The sequence below is a fragment of the Melopsittacus undulatus genome, chromosome 3 (assembly GCF_012275295.1).
Source record: "Melopsittacus undulatus isolate bMelUnd1 chromosome 3, bMelUnd1.mat.Z, whole genome shotgun sequence".
Lineage (NCBI taxonomy): Eukaryota > Metazoa > Chordata > Aves > Psittaciformes > Psittaculidae > Melopsittacus > Melopsittacus undulatus.
This window is the reverse complement of record NC_047529.1, coordinates 28,929,739-28,947,505: the sequence shown is the minus strand read 5'-3', so window position 1 is coordinate 28,947,505 and position 17,767 is coordinate 28,929,739. Positions and strand designations below refer to the sequence as shown.

The 17,767-nt window shown below is 40.4% G+C and overlaps 2 protein-coding genes across 7 annotated transcripts in view; one reads left to right on the top strand and one right to left on the bottom strand.

Moving 5' to 3' along the window:
* The window catches only part of ASAP2 (ArfGAP with SH3 domain, ankyrin repeat and PH domain 2), a 94,716-nt gene extending 85,847 nt beyond the window's left edge, over positions 1-8,869 (top strand). For 2 of the 4 annotated variants that reach the window (XM_034060402.1, XM_034060400.1), the window contains 3 exons: positions 1,083-1,195; positions 5,138-5,260; positions 6,231-8,869. In XM_034060402.1, the coding sequence (XP_033916293.1) occupies positions 1,083-1,195; positions 5,138-5,260; positions 6,231-6,305 (311 nt within the window). In that variant the 3' untranslated portion in view covers positions 6,306-8,869. The remainder of the gene's footprint in view (positions 1-1,082; positions 1,196-5,137; positions 5,261-6,230) is intronic. The other 2 variants (XM_034060401.1, XM_034060399.1) reach the window with 1 other exon arrangement.
* Positions 8,870-9,105: 236 nt separating this feature from the next.
* ITGB1BP1 (integrin subunit beta 1 binding protein 1) lies at positions 9,106-17,746 on the bottom strand. 3 transcript variants are annotated; one of them, XM_005153239.3, is made up of 7 exons: positions 17,696-17,746; positions 16,182-16,282; positions 15,293-15,371; positions 14,424-14,560; positions 13,134-13,226; positions 10,252-10,401; positions 9,106-9,494 (listed from the first exon to the last, which is right to left on the bottom strand). In XM_005153239.3, exons 2-7 carry the CDS (start codon positions 16,251-16,253, stop codon positions 9,423-9,425), a joined length of 603 nt encoding a protein of 200 aa, XP_005153296.1. In that variant the 5' UTR covers positions 16,254-16,282; positions 17,696-17,746; the 3' UTR covers positions 9,106-9,422. The 3 variants fall into 3 exon arrangements, with proteins under 3 accessions (XP_005153296.1, XP_030908642.1, XP_030908643.1); XM_031052782.2 differs by lacking the exon at positions 17,696-17,746 and having other exon boundaries at positions 13,134-13,198; positions 16,182-16,277; XM_031052783.1 differs by lacking the exons at positions 15,293-15,371; positions 16,182-16,282; positions 17,696-17,746 and having other exon boundaries at positions 13,134-13,222; positions 14,424-14,555.
* Positions 17,747-17,767: the final 21 nt, after the last annotated feature.

Sequence of the window (17,767 nt, the reverse complement as noted above, 5' to 3'; positions counted from 1 at the left end):
GCTGCTATGAGGTCTCAACGCAGCCTTCTCTTCTCCAGGCTGAACAGCCCCAACTTTCTCAGCCTGTCTTCATATGGGAGGTGCTCCAGTCCCCTGATCATCCTTGTGGCCTCCTCTGGACTTGTTCTAACAGTTCCATGTTATTATATTGTAATTAAGATATTATTATAACAGTCTAATGGACTGTGGGGATTTTTTATTTACCTTACATGTTTAAATGCAGTCAGTACCAGCGTTCTTGTTTCTCCTCTTGCTTGTGCAGGCCCTGATGCCTCAGGCTCTTCTGCATAAACAGAGCTATGGGCCAGTTAATGTAAATAATGGGGCCACATAAAAAGAAGCAGAACCACAGAATGGTTGAGGTTGACAGAGACTTTCAGATATCCTCTGTCCCAGTTCATCTGCTCAAAGCAGGGCCACCCAGAGCTGATTACCCAGGACCATGTCCAGATGGCTTTTGCGTATCTCCGAGGAGGGAGACTGTGACAATAATGTAATTTCAAAAATGTGCAAAGTAAAGTTGGTATGGATTCTGTGGTGGGTGTAGTGGAGCTTCTCCTACCCAGTTTCCCCTTCCACAGTACATATTTTGTTCATTGGTTCTTACTTTGATTCTTTTTTTCTTCCCTTTGACACATACCCAAGGGGAATTTGCTAATCACTATCTGCCATCTGTGTCAGGAATCTACTGTGAAGGGTACAGCATCTTGATAATGGTAGTCTTTACTAGGAAGGAAGACTTCTAAAAGCACACAGTCTGTAGTGAGCAAGTGGGGAAATGGGATATTTGGTTCTGCTCTTGTCTGTTTTTTAGGCTTTTTTTGTCTTTTAGCATATGTGCAGTATGGAAAGTCTTAGCTAATTGTCTTTGGGAAGAGAGACCTTTTTCGATAAGAAAAAGGATAGAAAAGTTCTTCAGTTCTTTAGAAAAAGACATCAAAAATTAAATACTGTTGGGATATAAAATTATTTGTATCTTATAAAGACCTGTAGTGCCATAGATTTGGTTTCAGTTTGTATCATCACTCTTAACTTGTTTTTTTAAAAGCATGCAAAAAATTTACTTGTTTTACTTACCTTAGCAGCAGGAGACTCATCTTCTGTATGTGAAATTCCAGTAACACAAACCAGTTCTGCATCAAATACTTTGGCACAGATTCAGCCACCAGCACCAATGCCAAGGAAATCACAAATAGTAAGTAGGCAAAATCTGGGTTTTGATTTTATTACATCTTCTGCATTCTGTCAAACACACTGTAGACATAAGAGTGTATCCTGTTATAGAAAAAGTGTGAGAATCATGAAAAATACGAAGCCTGTATCCTGTGTTAAATGTGTGGGTGACTTATACTAAATATTTGTGGTATCCTTGCTTTTCTTACTTTTCCTGTATTTGATCTTAAATAAAGAATAACTTTAAAAAAGAACACCAACAAAAAGAGAAACCAAAGAAAAGAAATAAGGATTCTTTGGTTATGTCCAAATGTGACCAGCACAATTCACAGAACATATGATTTGACTTATTCAAGGTAGTTTAGCTGCTTAAGTCTCTTGTAGATGAGCTTGGTAAGTGAGTCATTTGTAGATCATATGTAACTTCATTCTTAAACTTCAGTGAGGTAAGTAATAAGGAGCTTTTGTGCTTTTATACTGGAAGTAGATATAGTTGTTTGCATAGGTAGATCAAATGGCTTCAGACAAGACTAGGGGTCAAGCTCAAACTAAAAGAAATTGGTTCTTTGCGCAGTTGGTTCTCTTTGCATCTCTTTGTGATACATTCACTGGGTGATAGGAGAGAAATGTCTTGGTATGTACACAGAAACCCCATCTGACTGGGGACACCCCCAACCAGAAGGTGGTTGAAGGGTGAAGAGGAAGGCTGGAAGTACTGTATATTCTTCTTCTCTCCAGTCAACCTCCCCTCTTGACTGTTAAAAGAAGATGTATTCAGATGGACACTTGATCTGATTGTGTGGCCTTTTTGTACTCTTACTATTTGTAGACTAGGACCATGAATGGTAACACATATATTAGTATCAATACCTATATTTTTATACTGGTGTAGTTAAAGGTATGTATTCCTGGATGTCAGTTGAGCTGCATGTGTCTTTTTTATCATTTTATCTTTTTATCATTTAAGTCTTTCATCTCTTTTCCAATTTTATGTTGCTTTCTTGTGTGATAGACATAAAACATTCATGTTCTTGATCATGACAGTATTTCTCTGCAGTAAGCAAATCACAGTATAGAGTCCATACTTTTCAAGATGCTGTATGTGACTCAGTCTGGGCTGTTTCATGTTTTACATTCCATCTAGGAGCATGGTTCTGCAGGTAAATAACAAACGGAGAGGTAGGAGACTGTGCTGTTCCTGGCTCTGCCATTGTCTCACTAATGGGCTGTAATGAAAAGATCTGCCCTCTTCAGTCCTCTGTCTCTCCCTTCAGCCATCTTTTCCTCAGCCATGCCTGCTGAAATAGTAACTCTCCAGGTGGGACTTCATTGTTTGTGTGTGTAGCCTCGAGTGTTTGTCTTGAGCTCTAAGAACTCCTATTACATGTTTCTCATCTGATAGTACTGAAAAGCCACAAAGACATCTGGAATTCATCTTGCATTAGTTGGGAGTATGAAATCTGATTTTTTGTCTCCCCCAGTCTTGTTCAACCAGGTCACTGTCTTGTCTTGCATCTTAAATAACTTTCACGGTTTAGGTGACAATAAAATTAAGTGGTCTAGGTAGTGTAAATTTTGAGTATGTGTCCCTTTTGCTTACATGCACTGAGGGAATTGCCATGCTTTGTGAAGCTGTTGGACCCTGATCACAATTTCTTTTGTGTGTTTTGGGATTCAGGTATGAGCACTGACTGTTCTTTCAACCTATCTCTGTTGGTTCTGAAACAGCTCATTACCTGGCTTTCTGTATAAATGAAACATGTAGCTTATTTATCTTCTTTTGTTTGTTTGTTTTATAGGATAAATTGTTTTATTTATAAGTGTATGGACAATGCTGGCTAGTTTCTAGGAACCGTCAGTGTCTCCACTGTTTAATATTAATTGCACATCATAGGAAGAACAAATCTGACCCTCCAGATATCTCTAGGGCTTCAGTAGTGTGAATTATATGAGACTGAGAAAATCAGTTGGATGATTCTCTTCTGTCATAGGAGAGAGAAGAGAAACCTGACTCACAGTGTGTGTGCTAGTTAAGGTGCTTTAGATAAATCAATCTAGTGGAAGCATCTTAGCTGAGGTTTAGTCAAGGGCCCCTCAGCTAAAGAGCTTTAGCCAGATCAGTCTAGCTAAGTACTTCAGCTAAATCGTTCCATTTAAGCCTTATACTCCAGCCTTTTTTGTTAAGTCTTTACCCTGTCAGGGAATCCAGAGGCCAGCCCAGATTTGGGAAATGAGTGCAGAAGTGCTCTTTGAGTAAAGAAAAAGACAACTCTAGTGATGCATGCACATGTACTCAGTGGCTTATCTCCTATACGGTGCCTTTGCCTAATAGCCTATTTTTCAGATTGAAATACCTTCTTTTTTTAATTTCTTTTTCCCCAAAGTGTATTTTAGATTTTTAAAACCACATTGAAGATACATGGGAAATTTTCCTGGAAGATTTTAGTCTTCTGGGAATGAGATCTATTTTAATTTCCTTGCCTTCTGAGGAACAAGAAATACCTGTAATTACTGCGCTTTGAAGTTAGTCAATTTATCACTGTTGTACTGATGTGAAGCTTCTCCCTCTTAACCTAAAAGGTGGTGTTTCAAACTGTAAACTTGACTGAGATGGGGCATCTGGCAAAACTGCTGTGATGCAGTGCAAGCTGCCAGCTCACAGGGGTGTGCCCACAGACAAAGGCAAAGGATATGCCTGGTCTGGGCAGGTCAGGTGTTTCATACTTAAATGCAAACGGATGCTTACAGAAGAGTGTAACAACCGTGTTACCTCTCTCCTTCCCCATCTTCTCTTGCACCTGTGTGTCTGCATGATGCTCAGCTCTAGCAAAATGGGACATTAAGTCTGTTGGGCAGTACTGTCCACAGCAGAGTATTTTGCTGGTGGGAAAGAAGTAGACTTTAGTGGAGTTTCTTTTCCCTTTCTTTACAAGTGTCCTGTTCCATGGCTGACCTAACTAGAAGCTCCAACCAGTCTCTGGGGGACTCCAGGATGGTGATGAGGCTTTCATTGCCTTCATTTCCTTATCCCATCTGGAGCCTCTATCCCAAACACGCACTGTATTAACAGATGGCTCTGGACCTAATAGCACTTAAAGCTCTGCTCTGGCATCTTAGGGTAGAAAGGAGAGATTGTTGCTGGCTATGTCTGGGCAAATAGGGAAAAGGGTAGACTTGTGGTAGAAAGCTAATTCTTTGCCTCCAGGTCCTGTGTCTCTTTGCTCCTCGTATGGAAACACTGTGTGGGTACTTTATTGTTGGTCTGAAACAGAGAATGAGAAGGCTGAAAACAAATGCAGCAGCAGGCTGGGTTACACTGGGAGAGGTATGAGATTAGGATGGTGGATGCTGTGATACCAGAGCAAAACAATTTCATCATAGACCATTTCAAACAGAATACAACTAGGATTGGAGTGTTACTGCAGTACTGGAATACTGCAGCTCCTTACTAAACTTTCCTGTTGGAAGAGCTGCCGAACCACTCCTGTGGCTTGCAGTCCTCAAAGCAAAGCATCACAGAGACAGAGAATGTGTCAGAGGGTTTATACACTGCTGAAATGGGATTAGCAAATTAAGAAGGAGCATATCAGCAGATGACTTAGGCTTCTTTCTGATAATGCAGCTGCTGTTACACTTGCTGTGTAGCACTTGATCACCCCATCTTCTGAATAAAATCGTACTCACTGCAGTGATACAGAGCTCTGAAGACAGGTCTGGATGAGCAAAAATGGAAGGTTGCTGAGGGAAACCTGGACCACGATGGTGGTGCAGTGGTTCCAAAAGGCTTTGGATGCTGCCAAATTCAGCCTGAAACATGAGCACCCAGCATAAAACATGTAGCTGAACTCTAACCTATCAAAAATAATGGTTGGAAGCAGTTCTGAGGCTCTCTTTAGATCAACTCCAAATCTATTCTGTATCTTCTTTGCTGTATTATTTACACTTGCTTATTTTTATATTTCAGTCAAAAACTAAACCCAAAAGAGTAAAAGCAATTTACAACTGTGTAGCAGATAACCCAGATGAGCTAACTTTTTCAGAGGGAGATATTATTGTGGTTGATGGTGAAGAAGACCAGGAGTGGTGGGTGAGTATTCTTTATATTCTATAACATACTTTGAAAGAAATAAATGAAACCTAGAGTTTGACACTGACTTCAGAGGATTCCCCACTGGGTTTCCAAGTTAACAAGAAAAGTTGCATCCCATGGAAACGTAATCTCACAAATTTCCTCTGTTAAAAAAAAGATCAAATCAAACTTCAGACAGGTTTTTTTTTTTTTTTAGCTTTTCTCATTCAGAAAAAGAAAATCTGATCAGTATTAGTAGGGTTCACAATACACAGGGGATTCAGGGAATTTTTGGGGGTTGTCAGCAATTTAAGAATCTGATGCTCCTACAGATGTTGTATAGTGGGCCTTAGAAGACAGCTTTATGCTGTTCCAATTCTTCAGCTGAGTGAGACTGAGAAATGGTTGGTTTGAGCTGGAAAACTATCTCAAGTATTTACATTCTGGAGTCTCATCAGCTAAAGCAATGTCTTGGGAAATTGTTATGCATGAAAACACTTGCCTTACTCTGATAGCTAGTGAAGAAGAGATCTTCAGATTGCATCTAAATTGACAGTAGTGCTGTGTAAACACAAATAGACTAATGTAAAATACAAAACTGTTGAAGCTTGATCCATTCTTTTACCTTTCAGTGATTGCTAAGAGGGGGAAGCAGAAGCAACTTAACAGTCAGTCTGTGGGTTGTGAGGCATTACAGAATGTGCTGAAGCGATGCGGCAGTGGTACTGCATTAAGAGGTGTTACTTTCAAAGAACTGGATAAAAGATTTGAATCTGGGGAAGGGAAATGTCTGTAGCTGAGAAACAAATGCACCCTGTAGGACTGAATTTTCCTGTTTGCAAAAGAAACACACCACTACAGCAGAAGTAATGCAGGGAGAGGGTTGTCGTGCTACAGGCAGGAAGGTCCCTGGAATTCACCCTGGTGTGTGAATGGCCACTGAAATGCCATTTTGAGACTAACTTGAAAAATATCTGGACTCTTTCAGATTGGTCATATTGATGGAGATCCCAGCCGGAAAGGAGCTTTCCCTGTATCATTTGTGCACTTTATTGTTGATTAAATTGCTACTGATAAGTGGAGACATTTCTCATTTCCAGCAGTCACAGGAACAAGTTTTGCTCTATTCCATTTCATCTACCTATCTGCAGACACCTTGCCAGAGCACTGCCCAAGTCCTAGGTACTGTAGCTTACTTTTTGTATTGCCATCAGTCTGGTTTTGGGACTTTTAGAACTTTTTTCTATGTGAAATCCTCTCATGAGCAGTTTACACTTTAAGAAAAACAACTCTTCCTGTATTTTTCAAGGTGAACTGAAAAGCTTTAACAATCAATATCCATATAAGTGTGTGAGCATCACAACATAATGAATGTTCTCTTCAATCAATTCACTGTAATTTTATTCTGTTTTCTAACATGACAATACCACGGTTCAGTGTTGCTTCCCCAGTCGAAGAAATGGTGCATCTAATAGGGCAGTGAATTTATCAAATTCTTAATACCATTTGAAGTGTTGGAACCAAAACATGCAAGCTGCTGTGTAATTCTAAATGGGACTCACTCAGCATCTTGCCATACTGGCTGTCATCCAGGATATCAACAGTTACTGAAGAAACTATTTCAGTCAGGTGTCTTTGGCCAGGTAAAAGTAAAAAACTATTTCAGTTTACCACAGGAAAAGCCTCTTTCTTTCAGAATGGATGTAGATAGTTGCTTCAAGTTATCTGAACTCTGTGTTAGTCGCTCAACTTCCTAGTTCTAATTTTGTGAGCTTGAGACTGTTTCACTTTACTATGCTGCACGTGAGTAGAACCTGTTTTCTGAATGCTCTTTATGTACGTTACATCCATTTTGGTCATTTAGTGTGACTACTGCTGGTTAACTGAACTATGGCAATATTAGCGAGTTACTACATTAACTCACAGATAGGAAAACTGCACTTCCTGAAATGTACTTTACCTTGATGATGGATTGCAGAGCTTTTCTTACACTCGTCTCATTATAGTGTTGGGACTTTGTTTTTAAATTCTTGAGTTTTCTTAACTCATCCAGCAATATGTTCACAAAGGGAACATATTTGGTGGAACACTTACCCTTGGTCAAGAAGGTATCGGACACCTCACAAGTACACTACATTATCTTCGGGTTTATACAGTTTGTGTGCCACTACCTTGCAAACAGTGCTGGTTTGCAAACTCACTCTGTATTTATATAATATACCCACCTATATGGTAGCTACACTGTTGTTAATTTTTTTTTTTACTAATTTGTAAACCAAGGCTAGGCCATGGAGAGTTCCCAGTCAGCTGATGGAATACAAAACACCAGCACACATCTGATGTCATTTTCATGTTTCCATCTTGGAAATTGTGCTGGGTTTTGTTTATACTACAGGAGACAGCTGGTGGCATAGGACAAGAAGTCAGCCTCTGGGTCCATCCTGTTCTGTGAATATTTTATCTGTAGATTGATCAAGAGAAATTTGAATTTCTGGCAGATGGTATTGAACTTGGCCATTGCATTCCCAACAGTGGAAAATAGGCCACCACCATCCATGCTTGTTTGGGGAACAGTCCCATTGCGCTCATGCTGGAAGAGCAACACTGATCTTACCGTGTATCGCCTTTCCTGAAGGGTACAGTTGGGCAAGAGCCTCTCACGTGTGTGGGTACAGCCACATATATGCATAACTTCCAAGAGCTGTTGCTGCAGTGTAAATGGGGAACAAACTGGAATGTTTCAGGATATTTTTGTTGCAAGTTGAAGCAAATTAGTCTGTATTTTCGAAGTTCCCAGTAAAATGATAGAGGAATAGTTTAGCACTACAGTTTTACCCACTTCCTGCTACGTTCAGTTTGCAACACTATTTTGTATGTTTCTATCCCTGATAGAGTCTAGAGAGTAAATGGGCATATTATTTTGCACAGTTCTCCTAATGTACAGTATTTTTAACACAGAATCTTATAGTGTATGTAACAACACGTCAAGTTAAACAACGATGCAAATTTTCCTGGAGTTCCTAGAGAAAGGAATATTCCTAGAAGAGGAATACACTTCAAAACATCACCACCTTTTTCACTGGTCACTTAGAAACTAGGAAACTTCTAGACTACAACTTAATAGCACTAATAGTGCAGACAGATAAAACCTGGCGGACCAATAAAGAGCAGCTAAGCAAAATTTATCCCTAGATTTTCCATGTTTCTCAAAGTTTGCTCCTCTGGCAGAGGAAAAAGAAATTTTAGAGCCTGTAGATATCTATTTATAATATAAAATTAAGAATTCTAAGTCCGAGATTTTGGCATATTTCATACAACTTTTCAAATCTGATTAAAATGATTGAAAAAATCTGTTAATAGACAGACTATTAGGTTGCTGTGTTAACTGTTTAAAAAGGAGCAAGCGACACTTAAAATGCAGCTTAGAGTGCTATGAGATGTATAATATTCAATTCAGTTGTTTTTATTTTGTTTAGTTGCAGAGCAACTGTATATATTGTATAACCTAAAATCAACTCTTATTTTCAACGTCCTGGATGCAGTGATTTATAATTAGAGCATGATTAATAAATTTTACTCTTGTTAACCAGTCAAATGTCTGGAAAAATAAAACTACTTTTAAAATCACTTTGTCTACTTTCCTTCTGTTACTCTGCTTTGCTTAGGAAATAGTTTTTCTCAAGGCATCAAATGGAAAATAGAAACAGCACTTGAGCAGCAAAATTATATCTTATAGATTTTAGTTGAATGTAGGACCTAAGGTGAAATCAGAGGTCTGAAGTACCAAATGACTTTGCTCTTGTTTTGTTCTAGTATCTGGGTTAAGCAGAACTGAAGTCTACATTAACAAAACAATTTTCAGACAGAGATAGAAGTGTCAGTTTTATTTTACATTTCTACAATATTGACATTAATATACAAAACATTATTGGGGGAAAAAATACCATGTTAAATACAAAATCTTGTCTTGTCGTGGCAGCTGAAGATGGAATGATTTCTTCAAGTTATGTTTGGGGAATGACAGAGTACCGTGTGCAAGTGTGCATGGCTCTCGTTTGCACAGGGAGCTTTTTCTGGGACTGCGTGTAGCTGCAGCCAGTCCGTGGTGTCACGAAGGAGCCCCATTTCCTCCCCACACAAAGGCCTCTTGTGCTGCACCATCAAGTGCTGCTGAAGAACATCAGGACTTCTCTGACATTAAAACTGAATCAAAGGCTGTAGATAACACTTTGCAAATAGCTTGGGCTTGTTCCTGAAAAAAAACCAAAAGACCCCACCCAAACACACCCATTAACTTTCTGAAGAACATCTGAACGTCTCACAACTCATTTACAGCAGAATGGGGCCTTTATCATTCTTTTGGCAGACATGCAAAATGGAGTAGCACAAGTGAGATTTAATTTGATTTCTGTGGTCTGCAGTGACATGTGGGAAGCTGTTTTAAATGAGCTCTTTTGAAATAAGTCAGAGTAGTGAGCTTTCATCACAGCATGATGCTAGCATTCAGAAAGTCAGTCTGTGTGTTCCCCCAGTGCTGGGGGGGGGGGGGGGTATGGGTCATAGCATAGCATCTTGACAAGGCATTCTTCTACTCTTTAAGAAGGGATCACTTCCCTTGCTTGTAAATAGGAATGCATGCTCCATTTCCAGACTTGTTACTCGATGGCTCCCTGCTCAGTCCCATCTTAAGAGGTTTTTGTTTTTGAAAATACAAATGGAGAATTGTCCTTAGCAGCTACAGTAGCACTCTTCAGTTTGCAGAGAGCTTTCTCAGGCATGTACATTCACTGGGAATTTTAGGGACTGTAGGTATTTTCCCTCTAAGCTGATCAAATGCAGTCAGCAAATTCTCCCCAACTCAGCCAGGGCATACTAAGAACTTTTTTTTTTCCAATTGAGCAATCCCACTTCTGCCAAAAAGCCTTTACCAAGGGCCTTGGGTTTTAGACTCTCCCTTTTCAGTCAGAATACTGATACCTAAATTAAATACTGTAAACATAAAGTCTTACCAAACTATTGCACTGATATACCCAGAGGCTGCATTCTTCAGAGGCTGCATCTGTTGTCTTCAAAGCCAGTAAACTTTTTCCTGCTCCCAGACCATCATCGTAGCAGACCATCCGTACAATTAAATAGAGAGCATGCCTATGTAACACATCCTGAAACCACGTGGCAAATAAAAGTTACTCTGGAAGAGTGCAACTGCTATTTGAGTTTTCCAGCTGTTTTTGATACTCTCACAACAGAATACTTTGGATTTACTCACAGGAGAAAAACATTCCTTGGTAAGCTTACATCTTTTTAATTAAAGAGTTTAGTTGAGATATAAAAGAATGGGGATTTAATGCAATTTTAGCTTTAATTTTTGCTTCTGTTTTAGAATTGCATGCGTATGTGGACACATTCATTTCCCACCTATCCTCACTCATCCTGTGTGAGCAGGACAAGTGGGATGCTCTGTACCTCTGGCACAGATGTAACATAAAACAACTTTTTACTTTTCCAGTACTTTTCCGGACAAGCCCCTGTTCCCAGCTCTGGCAAGGGTACTGGAGACAAGGTTAGGTGCTCTGGGAGGGTGGTGTGGCCTGAGCCACAGCATGAGCCCTGGCTCTTGTAGAGATCTCGTCTAGGAGACCTCTCTGATACAGCTGCAGGGTTTCACTCCAGTCCCAACAGTTCTAATCTTGATCATTCCAAGAAAGGATGAGTTTATGTGCAAGGTCTCTGCAGACCTAACACACAAAGCCTTTCTTCTCAAGCCATCTACCCAACTGGTAATACTCATTTGGTTTATTCCAGTCATACCACCTCCAGGGCCTTACAACTTCAAGACAGCCCTTTTTCTATGTTGATGGCATGAAACACCTTGTCCCTATCACTAGCTGAAGGGTCTAAAGAAACATCCACTCTTGATACAGATGCTATAAAAATGGACAGTGAGCTTGACACCTGCTATGAAACCCTTGAGAAGAACCCTCTATCAGTGCTTCTAAGATCACCTTGCTGAAAAACATCTCCATTCCTGATGTTCCATCACGTCATGCTGAGGACAGCTGAAGCCAGTAAGTTCCAACTTACTGGAACAGCCCTCCAGTCTCCCTGTTAAAGATGCCAAGTTTTCCCTCCAAATTAGGTGTAACGTTTTAGTTACTTGCTTGGAACTTACTAACGGTGTTAATGTGTGTGTGGATTATCACCAAAAGAGAAAGAATTCTTTAAACACAATTCCCCTGTAAATCCATTTTCTCCTCTCCTTCCACTATTTGGCTGAGGGGATCTGCAGCTGAGATGGTAGACAGACAAACTGCCTGATACGTGCATACATACATATAATATACAAATATACACAAACAAAATGAGAAGAAGGCCAAAGCCTCAGTGTGACTTCTATAAATGCTTTGCCTTTGGTTTCTAATGGTTGCATCCCTAAACAATACAAATCAGTGAATTATGTATCTCTACATATTTCAGTCACTAATGAAATAATTTCTCAAACAGCTGAAATCCATGAAGAAAAAAGTTGTATCCTGCAGTTAATTCTCTTTGGCATCTGAAATTAATAGCTGCCTATTTACCTGCAAAGACATCTATGCATCAGAGAACCCCCACCTTCCCCTGAAATCATAAAAGACTGAACTCTTTGTATAAAGGCAGAAGAAACCTTTCCACCTTAGAACTCAAGTGGACTAACACACTAAAGAACAAATCAAATGTCAACAATGACACAGATGCAAAAAGCCAGAATTTGGGAAACAGTATGCAATGCAATAAAATGCCAGTGCAAGCTAGCTTAGTCACAGATGACTTTATCAGCTAGGGCATGCCTGCAGCTTGAAGGTGGAATAATGATGGATAAGTTTTAAAATTACCTGTTTGATCTTTATCAGAGTAAAAAGGAATTTAAATAATAGCATAACCTGTGTTCTTGACAAGAATAAAGAATTTGGGAGGACAGGAAAAACAGAACCCAAAAGAATTCCAAGTTTGAATAACAATTACTACTTTTCCTACCAAGCATTAGAAACAAGTGTTCTATTTTTTAAGGGACAAATAGAAACATTTTGCTTCAGAGTATTCAGCTGTTGAGCAATGCTATTCACCTTCCTCATATGCAAGGCCTTTATGAACAGGCATTGCTGGCTTGTTGATGGGTCATGACTTCATAAGGCCAAGTACTTGTGGTATCTAGGGCTCTTGAGGACAACCAGAAGGAAACCACATGGCTGCAATACAAAGCTACACAGAGGCAACTGGAGAGCCCTGGGGAAGAGACCGGATTTTTATTTTTAGCCAAAAGGCTTCCTGAAGTGTGCTGAAGGAAAATAAACTACATGTAGGAAATGATGCAAACAAAACATAGGCTTGATCAATAAAGTGGAATCATGAGGCTTTAATGCTAGAGTGAACTCTGACTCTTGGAGTAGCAGTGCAAGGCTGAAACTTTGAAGAGGAAAATAACTCTGGTATTTTGGGGAAGAAAACCCCCAAAACAAACAAACAGAAAAAAAACAACAAACCTTTCTTTTTTCCACTCCACACTAACAACAGGAGTTGCATTCCCAACAGGCTGAGGAACCCATGGTCTGGGACACCACAGCTGTGCTACCTTCCATGTGAGAGAATGGCAGGACAGTCACAGAGAAAGGAAGATGTGCCCAAAGAGCATAAAGCCTTGCTTGCCTTATGTTTGGTGTTCTATCTCAAAAGGAATGGATTTTTGTCATAAATCCAACCAGGAAAATACAGAGAATTCTGAGGAGAACTGAGATGATGTAGTGCTGCTGTGAGGGCTTGTTTGTTTGCTTAAATAGAGCACCTATCACATAAATAGATCAATGCACTTCCTAACTCTCATCAAAAAAAGACACGTTTGTTGTGAATCACTTACATATTGATCAGATGTTGAAACTTTAATGCCATATTTGGAAACTCCCATAATAAACTCCTCTTCACCTGGAACAAAAGGTAACTTTCCATCTTGCTTTGGAGGGAAACAAACAAAAGCTTTTAGTGCAGACAGAAGAACATGAACAATGAAGATACGTAACAGAAAATGTGTTTATGTGTCCTTCAGTCAAAACATCATCACTAGCCCTGATCCTATCTTCCTGTGTGGAGCCAGCCTGCCACTCTTCACTTGTCAATCTCTTAACCTTATGTGAAATATATTCGGGAGGGGTTTAGACTTGGCATGAGGAAGCATCTCTTTACTGAGAAGGTGCTCAAGCACTGGGACAGGCTTCCTAGAAAGGCAGTCAAGGCCCCAAACTGTTCAGTGTTTAAAAGGCATTTGGACAATGCCCTTATCAACATGCTTTAACTTCTAGTCAGCCCTGAAGTGGTCAGGCAGCTGATCATTGTGAGTCCCTTCCAACTGAAACTACTCTATTCTGTTCTAAATAGTCTGTGATTCTGGAAAGGAATTTATAATCTCGGGGAAGTTTGGCCCTGTGGTCAAATCTGATGGGGTGAAAAATAAGGCATGCTCTATCATGCTGTGCTGGGTGATCTATGTTCCACACTTGCAGCAGTATTGTTATTTGGCTGTAAAAATAGTTCTAGCATATATTCAGATACTTGAAATGTCAAGTTGCTGCAAGACAGACGGATATTCTGTGATTTTAAAGATACAAATGATCAGCTATTTAGTGAGAACAACCAGTTATGGCTTTGAGTACAAAAATAAATACAAGCAACCATCCTGGGCAGGATGACCTAAATACTATTCAGATTCTTTGGTCACAGGTTTGTAAGTGGCTGTAAGCAAAAATGACATTTTCCTCTACAGGAAAATTTCTACAGTACTGAGGACATCTGGAGGAGATAATTCTTTCCTGGATGGTGCTGTGATTCTTTCCTAATGGTGCTGAAGATAGTACAGCAGCTTCCAATTGGGATACTTGTTCAGTAATGACTCATGGAAGGAAGGGCCTTTGCTCTGAGCCTGCTTCTTCAGAACAGCTCTCTGGGTGCAATTTCTCCAGTTAATCACTATGATGGAACTGAGTGGGGCAGCTTTTGAGACTGACAGCTTAATGTTTTCTAAAGCAAGCTCTTTTACTGTAGTAAGTCTAAAAGTTACAAAGAAAGATGTCACATCACATGATAATATGAAAGAAATACACCTGAGCGTAGGATGTTCTGACACTATTGGTATTGTCTTTTGTAACCCACTTACCTGTGCAACATCTATGTAATTTATCAAGTCCAGTGGCCCCTCGAGACTTTTGCTCTCATTATGTTTCAGCTTTTCAATGGCACCAACATATTTAACTCTGAATTCTGCACACGTATCAGAATTACTATTGCTTTGTCCTGTAACAAAATAAAGCAAAGCAATTCTGAAGAATTACAGAACAGCAATGCTACTCTAATGAGCGTTAACAGGGCTGACTTAGCAAATTCCATAATTTTTGCAGACTTTCATCAAACACTTAACCACCCCACAGTATGTTAACTCTCCTAATGAACTGTCCTGGCCCATGGTAAAATCAATAGTTTTATATGGATCCATGATACAGCACTGTTTACACTCATTCAAATTAGAGTTAATAACCTTGAATCAGAAAACATAGAAGCTGGTTCTAATGTTCACTATCATTTGTTTTAAATAAACTGCACCATTCAACAGTGATGCACTGTGATCTGATGTGGTACCAGCTACTAGGAAGAAACCAGGACACTTGGTGAGCAACAGCCAGTAAAATCAAATCTTATTTCCATTATTTTAGTCCAAATGTAAACTTTTTAAAAGCAGGAAACACAGCTTCCAAAAACTTATACCAGATTTATCCTGTGTAACAGGCTAGTAACGCAACTAAGTTGCTCTTAGTCAGGCACTACCTGAAAAAGTGACTTAATCCTAGATGAATCATTAATACTTTAATATTTTAGAGCTATGCACACATTAGTCAACAGGCAAACAGATTCACTCACAATTAGTAAAAATGCATATTTTAACCTTTTCCTTTTTCTCTGCTTTTTTATACAAACACACATAAAATTAATCCTGCTCCATACATATCTGCTCAAACTCGGATTACATACCTGAACTTTTTGTGGAGTCTGTATCTAGACTAGCCACAGTACTAGACCTGGAAAGTCCCCCAAGACTGGAATCTACAGACTAAGAAAAAACATTAATATCATCAGGAAGTTACTAAGAGCATATTAACATTTGGCGTTAAATACCTGCCTCAACTCTTTCTTTTAAATAAGCTAGGATTCATGGTCTAGTTACTTAAGTAGCACTGCAAAATGGGGAGAAAAAAACAACACCTATTTCTTTCCTGCACTTATCCTTCTGCCTTAACATAAATCAAGACTGATACAAATTCAGCAGGAACCCTTCAGAAATCCACATGTATTTTGAAAAGAGAAGGAAATAAAAGAAAAAGAGAAAATGAACCTTCAGGTTATGTCCAGACTTTTCTGGTACTGCATCTTAACTTGAACAACTACATGCTTGTCACCAATGCTTGAAATAACATAGCAGTGCAAGGGAAGTGAAACGGCACCTTGGAAAATCCAGAATATTCAACTGATCATTCCAAAACCTATCAGACAAAATGGACACATTATTCAAAAAGAAGAATACTTTTCAGAGATACCGAGTAACCAACTAGTACTGTAGAACAAACTCATTCTTGGTACCTAGCATCAGGCACCTTCTTAAAGACAATATTTATCACTAGAGAACAAATGTACTACTTTTTCCTCCAAACCTTACTATGTGCTGCTAGAAACTCTTGTGTCTGTGGGCCTTGCAGCATTCATCTTGGAATACAAGGGCTTTATAATGGATAGGAGGTTTTAACTCTCATAACACAATCTGAGAAGTAGTGGAAGTAGCGAGTTCTCCCTGTTCGGAACAGCAAAGCACTGAACTGTCAGCAGAAGTGCTTCTGTAGCAGAGTATATACCACATTCTGCTTACCTTGCTCTTAGTGCTGATCTCACTGCTCTGGGAGCTGCTGCTGCTGTGCCGTTTTTTTCCTTTTCTGAACATTTTTTCATAATTGGATCAAGGAAGATCTTCTACAAAGGAAAAATAAAAACTAAAGCTGTCAGAGCATCAAGGGAAAGAGTTCCTGGCAAACACCAGAGTGACTGTGTCCACAGTGGACAGAAACTGGAAACTTGTAAAGAACTCTGAAGATGGAAGTAGGAATGTTCCTCTGCTGCTCTTCATGTGTGACTGTGAAAGTCCCTCCAGCTCTCTGCTAAAACATCCCTGTCCTTATCCATCAAAAATTGCTGCTCCTTGGCACATGTCAGTTTCTAATGCACAGAAGCATGTATTTAGAGACAAGACAAAATTTAAAATTTATATTCCCACTTAAAAGCATGAAATTAGTTTTATTTGTAACTACAATCAAAGTGCTCTACAAAGTGCATCCAATGCAATCCCTGCTCCAAGGATTATGCTCCCATTAAAAATAAAACCAACAAACCAAACAACCCCAATTCTTAAGGACTGCTGACTGTAACACTTCTAAGAGCAGCCATTACTACTTAACATGTTCCTGAAAATTAAAGCAAGCAGCATGTTACATTTACTGCCTCAGAACAGAGTTACAGGGAGTCCTGAGAGTATTCCCAAAGCAATTTTCCTGTGTCCACCCAACTACTTCAATTGCTTCACATAACATTTGGCCAGACAGCATCAAGAAGCAGGACATGGACTCCCTGTCTGGGAGTGCTGAAACCCCATTTCCCAGCTTCAGGGAAGAATATTGTAATTACAAAGCTTTCAGAGATTCTGAGCAGGTGGAAGAGCGAGCACACAGGAGTAACACAGGTGGAGCTGAGATCTGAGATGCAGTGCTGGATTACAGCCCCCGGCCTGCCATTAAACAAACACCGGGTCCCTGGCAGACCAATAGCCACCCAGCGAGGAGCACAGCCACGTCCCCCAGGCTCCTTCAAGCCCGCAGCACATATGGAGCAGCCCTTTCTGCAGAGCAGCACAGGCACACCTCCCGAGTCTGCCTGCGGCCTCCGAAGATGGCGCAACTTAACATAAGCTACTTCACAAGCTCCTTTAATACATTAGCTGACTAAGGAGCTCTTAGCAGCTCCTTGATAAGGACACGCTGATGGATCCCTGCACGATCAAGGTGCGGGGAGCATCGAGTCCTGCTCCGTCTCAGCACTGCACCGCACCCTCCTTTTGCTTATCTCCTCCCTGTTTCTATCTGCAGCCCCAGACGATAACCTAACAAATGAAGAAAGGACAAACCCGCTTCCTACAAACAGGTGAGAGGAAAAGCTCCCGGCGCCGCCGCCGGGGAAGGCAGGAAGGAGTGCGGCCCCCCCATAGCGGGTGGCAACGAAAGCCCATTACCCCAGCCTCTTCCCCGGCCCTGCCGCCTTCAGGGAGGCACCGGTACCGGGACCCCGACGCCCAGAACCCCTGTACCTCATACCCCGCTCGCCACCGCCCCTCACCTCAGCCCGCAGCCCGCGCTCGTCCTCTCACTTCCGGGTCGCCCCACCCCGCATGCGCGCAAGGCACTGAGG

Excerpts from the sequence above, each read along its gene's own strand:
- ITGB1BP1 (XM_005153239.3), bottom strand. The coding sequence starts at position 16,253 with ATGTTCAGAAAAGGAAAAAAACGGCACAGCAGCAGCAGCTCCCAGAGC. Across the intron at positions 15,372-16,181 it reads AGATCAGCACTAAGAGCAAG|TCTGTAGATTCCAGTCTTGG; the intron begins GTAAGCAGAATG and ends GTTTTTTCTTAG. Across the intron at positions 14,561-15,292 it reads AGACTCCACAAAAAGTTCAG|GACAAAGCAATAGTAATTCT; the intron begins GTATGTAATCCG and ends ATTTTGTTACAG.